We start from the raw sequence: 6151 nt of genomic DNA on the forward strand, positions 1-6151 counted from the left end.
TTTTCTTCGGCTCGGAAGGCAATCTTGCACGTGGGGGAGGGTGATGTTTTCCATGGCTAGGTGTGTATATTAATTTTAAGGTCCCGTGACACGAAAAATATCGTTCAATACTCATGAGTCATGGGAGTAGTATATTTCGGGGCGAGTGCCATGGGGTTTTTTACTCGCGTGGAGTTGGCGTTCGAACCGAAGACGAAGACCGGCCAACCACGCGAGTAAAAAAAACCCATGGCACTAGGCGTGAACGATATTTTTCTACGATATTTTAATATCAATCCCCGGGCGACGAAAAGTGAAGATTAGTACGGAAAAAGCTCGTGGGATTATATCACTTGCCCTCGGCTCGTACTATAAACCTCTCACGAGCCAAAAAACACTTTTCCGCAAACGAAAAGGGCCGTTTCGTTTACTCATTCGTTTCGTTCGACCCCTCGCCTAACGTAATATCACTGTTGAAAAATATTGTTTGACACGTGTGAGACGGGAATTTTCAACTCGTGTGATTGGTAGGGATGGGCGATATTAAAGGAAATATCGAAATCGCAACTATCGATATAATTGAAAATATCGGTTCGAAAATCTCGATATTTTGAAAAAAATATCGTTCAACCGATATACCGATATTTTTCATCTCAAATATTCACCAATGACAAGCCGGGAAAACCAACTAGAGTGATCATGATGGTCTGATGCCGATGGGTGGAGTGAGGGGGCCCGATGAAATCTGAAATAAATAAAATCGTGCGGTATTGAAAACAATATTTCTCTTTTTTCTTGGTAACATTTCATTTATTCTCTTCCGAAATTCTAGAAAATTAGAAACAAATTTAGATTTCGATATTGACGAAAAAATAGCGATATATTAGTCCTCAAAAATATCGGTAGAAAAATCTCGGTATATCGATCTACAATATCGGACACTTCGATATATCGAGGCGTATCGCCCATCTCTACGGATTGGCTTCACATTCGTGAAAAATACTACTAATTTGACACTGTCTCACTTGTACCGAAATATACTATTAGTTTGAGTTTATTCGAAAAAAAGCAAGGGCCACGAGGTTTAGGTGTGACGCGAAAACGTTACACGTGTCGCAAAAACGTTACACCCTCATTTTCGAATTCTTTTTCGGATTTTTGAAGCTCACAAGAGTCAAGTGTGACACAAAAACGTAACACTTGTCATCAGAGTGTTACGAGTGACGCAAAAACGTTACACAATACACAAAACCTTTACATTAATCTTAACAAATTAATTCTAGACTCGAATCCAGAATTGATAAAAATGAGGAAAAAAATCAGCATTTTCTTTTAAAAAAATTCTTCCTCCATTGCCGTCAATTTCCATATCTCTCAATACTAGAAACATACTGACGCCAAGAGACTAAGGAAAATAACGATTGTCTCGAGTTTTTTTATCCCGTTACCCGTTCTCAAACAACATTTGCATGTTATTAGGTAAAATCCACTTCAAGCACGTTCACCATTGTCGTCAGTCATTCATGTTTGATAACTCTCGAGAAAATTAATTACCGTTTTATCTGAAATTCCCACGTTGAATCGACACTACTCACGACTCATCACTTTTTAAAAATTTTTTAACCATGACTGGATCGATTAATCGAACATCTGCCCACAGTTCAGTTGGTAAATAAACTTGACTTCATCCGGGGGCACGCGCGGGGAAGAACCCGTTCTCGAGGAAAGCGCGTCATTCATGAGGGAGGAATGACGTAAAATTGTTCCAGAATAGTGAGCCGTCTATCAGGAATAATTCGCTGTGTTATGCACCTCCACATTCTCCGATAATTTTTTTCTATCCATCGATGTTTCATAAACTTACTGAATTTACATCCAAATGACAATTAATTGTAAATGTGGCAAAATGAGCACTTGAATTTTTTGAATGTTCACATTTCGAAAAATTCAGTAGCGAAGTGGTAAAACGGTACAAGTAAATTTTGACTATTGACCAGTTTTCAGTGAATATCTCGAAATCTAAGGGAGATAGCAAAATTTCTATTATAACCATTTTTGTAGAGCCGATTGAGAGCTACAACAAATGTAATTACGAAAATTTCGCTATCTCCCTTAGATTCGGAAATATTCGTCAAAAACAACTGGGAGATGAGTCGACTTGAACCGTTTTACCACTTTGCTACTGAATTGTATTTTTCGTATAAAAAAAAAATCTTATTGAAAAAAAAATTAAGGTGTCTATGTTTCCCATTGGCCCCCGTATTTTAGTGACTACGTCGCCACTAGGCATCTGCCTCTGAAATTCATAAAATTTTCCATAAAATATGCAAAAATCCCCAAGAATTTCCTAGAATTCCTCCGAAATTTCAGAAATCGCTCTCTAGCACAGAAACTGACAAATCAAATCCTCAATTTTTCCAATCATAAACATTTCATTCTGTACCATAAACCTAGTCTGAAACTCCTCCAGTATTAGGGTAAAGTGGGGTAAAACGTCTTCAATCATCAGTATCATGATTCAATTTAGATGAACGAAGTCTCATTTTCAAGCTTGAAAAAATATTTTCATAACGAAAATTAATTGATCAATCGATAATTCTATGAATTAATTAGTTGATTAATTGATTATTTTTGCAACTAATTAATCTATTAATTGGTAAATTAATTGTTGAAGTGATTAATTAATTAATGATTCTATGAATTTAGTGAAATTTTAATTAATGGATTAATTAAGTAATTAAGTGTCTAATTAATGAATCCATTAATTCAGATTAATTTGGATTGATTCAGTAATTAAGTGTCTAATTAATTAATCCATTAGTTAGTTGATTAATTATTTAATTGGTAAGTTAATCGTCCAATTAATCAATCAATTAATTTTTTAATCAATTGTTTCATTGATTATCTAATTATTCTGCAAAAACAATCAATAGTATTTAATATTGAATGGAGCGCTTTAAAAAAAATACCGGTGATTCCCACATTCTCGCAATGACCGGGAACTCGCGTTCTGAGTGAGAGGTAGTCACGAGTAGCAGAGATTCAGTCGGTTCTACGGCACACTCCAGCGCGCACGCAATTGTTCTCCACAATAAGTTTACCCCAAAAGATATGGGAACATGAAGCGTGTAATAAAGATGTGAGAGAATGTGAAAAATAAAAAAATTGTGAAAATTGAGTTTTAATGGTCGAGGGGAGCGGAGAAAATATTCAAGTGGGAGGACAGTTATTTTTTGGTATTCTTACGTGGGAGTTGGAGTGATTAGCAGTTAGAGATGTATTTCAACCGGAGGTGTATGAAGAATAGACTGAGTGCGGAAATCGTTAGGACTAACAGCCACTGTTCTGTGATATGTTTTTACCTGTTGGTTTATCTAATTGACAGATGCGCTTCCGGGTCTAGTGATCTAACGAGCGATGCACATCCTACTATTTATCAGATATCGATTGTGAGTATTGTTGGGGGGGTAAGAAGTCATGGGATGTGATGGAAGGATTTGACACGCGCGAACAATTTTTGTAGAAAAACCTCGCGAATTCGCTAGAAAATTCTATTGAGTTTTTTTTTAAAAATTCTATTAGGTTTTCGATGAGTCCATTGAAAAATCCCGCAGATTTACTCCGTGTTTTCTTCATGAAAAATGTTCGATAGAAATTATTTTTGGGGAAAAATCAAGAGAACTTGATCTTTCTTCAGAACTTTTTCCATACGAGACGTTTTCTATAGGCTTTTTTCGACATTAATTTTCAACGCGTTTTTCACTACTTTTTTTCTCGCAAAATAAAAAAAAATAGGCAATTTCAGCCGAGGTATTTCTATAGAGAATATTTCAATTGAATAATTTGTAGGATATGTTCTATTAAACATTTCTGTTGAAAACAAAAACACAAAGGAAAACTGCTTCTTTTATAGAATCAGCGAAAAAGTAACGGAAATTCAATAGAATTTTCTAGCGAATTCCTTGGATTTTTATTTGTTTTTTTTTTGTGATAATTGTTCGAAGGCTCTTACTACCAGGAGATTATCTCAATTATAAATGAGTTTAATGGTTATTTCGTCAGACAGAAAAGAGTGTCTCGACACTTTCTCTTAAATGACTCGTTTTAGAGATGAATACGCATTCATTTCGTCACAAAATAAGAGAATAATAAAATGCGTTGAAGAGAGAAGAGTTTGCACGTTTTGTTGATAATGAAATAATTTTTCTACGCAATTATCTTGAGGAAAAATGCTAAAGGACATGTTTTGTTGGAATTTCCTGACATTTTCTCTTAAAATGTCTTATCGTCTAAATAAATTGATAATTGCCATGTGATTGCGATTTAACTCATTACATTTTAGTGAATGATTCAGAACAGTCTAGGGGATCATTTTGTTAATCGTTTCCTAAATTAAGAGGTTTATAGAAATGTCCAGAAATTTATTTTATGTGGATTCCTTCACCCGCGGAAAAAGTCATCATTTTTCCCTAAAACCCCTCACGCACGAAAATATTTAATAGAAAAATCTAGCGAATTCGGCAGCCAATTCTATTGGATTTCTAGTGAACTTTCTATTAGTTTTTGGCCGGTTCTATTAAAGTGTTCAATAGAAAATATTCTGTAGAAAAAGTCAATACAATTCCATTTTTTTGTACAACTGATTCTATTTTTTGTAGAATTTCCTCTGTTTAAATTTCCTAAGTTTTCGTCATTCTATAGAAAATATCTTAATAGAATAAATTATGCAGAAAAATCGAATTCTATTGACTTTTTCTATTAAATTTGTTCGTGCGTGCTACAACTACCAAAAATTCATTTTTATGCTTAATGAATTACCTAAAAAATGTTGATTAAAAATTCTATCACAAATGTCCATTAAAAGTATTATCACAAATACTCATTGAACATTTAATTACGACCGCATTTTTCATAATGCATAAATAGAAGAATTGTACCGATATATGGGCTCATCACCGAGATAAATTGATAATTACCAAGTGACTCCAATTTAACTCATCACATTTTAGTGAACGATTCAAAATTTTTTAGCAGATCACTTTGTAAATCATCTCCTAAAGAAATGGGCTTACAAATATATTAGGAAATTTATTTTCTACAGAATTCCCTAAAAAATGTTGATTAAAAATTCTATCACAAATATTCATTAAAAGTATTATCACAAATATTCATTGAACATTTAATTACAAACGCATTTTTCATAATGCATAAATTAAAAAAATAGTATCGTCGTAGTGACACGAGCCTCCCATACACAATGACGAATAAACCACGTAGAACATGCGTCTCCTTGGCCGCTGATTATTTTTAGAGTACAACGTGCTCTAAAGTTTATCGATTCGCATAAGTATACCAACATTTTTCGAGTTGTACAGCCAGATAACGTGCGCGGCCCCTCGTTGGAGCGAAGAAATTTCGATCGTGTCGATATCGATAACAACGATAACGAGACATAGCGATCCGTTGACTCCATTAACGATGATTAATTTTTTTTTCTAGAACGAGTCTAATGCGCCGCAGTACCGGGGTCTTCCGGTGGTGCAGAAATGCTGCCCCGTTGGGGAGGTCTTGACGAAGGACGACACCGGGAGGACTGTGTGCCTCAACGCCAGTCTGACCCTCGACTCAACGATTTTTTCACCCTATTTTAGCGATTTTAATAGAACTGGGGTGCTTGCTCCGGGCGATGAGAAGTCACAATTCGTCGCGATCATTGGAGATCCTTGCCAGTTTAAAAAGTTAGTCTCTCAGGGGGGAGTGGGATAAAAATTATATTATACAAGATCTATGCGCGCGCTCTCGCGCGCGCTGATCTATTCATTTGTTGAAATGAAGAAATGGAATTCATTGAATTTCATTTTCTCATGAATACCTTATAAATATTGATAATGAATCAAAGAGAATTCGACTAATGATTGAAGTGAATAGCGAAGTAGAGTAAAAGAATCTATAAAGAATTTTTCATTTTCAATTAATTATCTTCAATTTTTTGAAGAAAAATTGAAAAATTGAAGATAATTAATTGAAAATGAAAAATTCTTTATAGATTCTTTTACTCTACTTCGCTATTCACTTCAATCATTAGTCGAATTCTCTTTGATTCATTATCAATATTTATAAGGTATTCATGAGAAAATGAAATTCAATGAATTCCATTTCTTCATTTCAACAA

General features: G+C 34.5%; 1 protein-coding gene across 1 annotated transcript in view; it reads left to right on the plus strand.

Annotated features, from left to right (window-relative positions):
* The first annotated feature begins 3209 nt into the window (after window positions 1–3209).
* Window positions 3210–6151, plus strand: part of LOC107037006 (G-protein coupled receptor Mth2) — a 13299-nt gene continuing 10357 nt past the window's right edge. The window contains exons 1-2 of the mRNA XM_015255313.2: window positions 3210–3428; window positions 5479–5717. Of these exons, the coding sequence (XP_015110799.1) occupies window positions 3255–3428; window positions 5479–5717 (413 nt within the window). The 5' untranslated portion in view covers window positions 3210–3254. The remainder of the gene's footprint in view (window positions 3429–5478; window positions 5718–6151) is intronic.

Source organism: Diachasma alloeum, unplaced genomic scaffold (genome assembly GCF_001412515.2).
Source record: "Diachasma alloeum isolate Michigan unplaced genomic scaffold, Dall2.0 Dall_scaffold_00213, whole genome shotgun sequence".
Taxonomy (NCBI): domain Eukaryota; kingdom Metazoa; phylum Arthropoda; class Insecta; order Hymenoptera; family Braconidae; genus Diachasma; species Diachasma alloeum.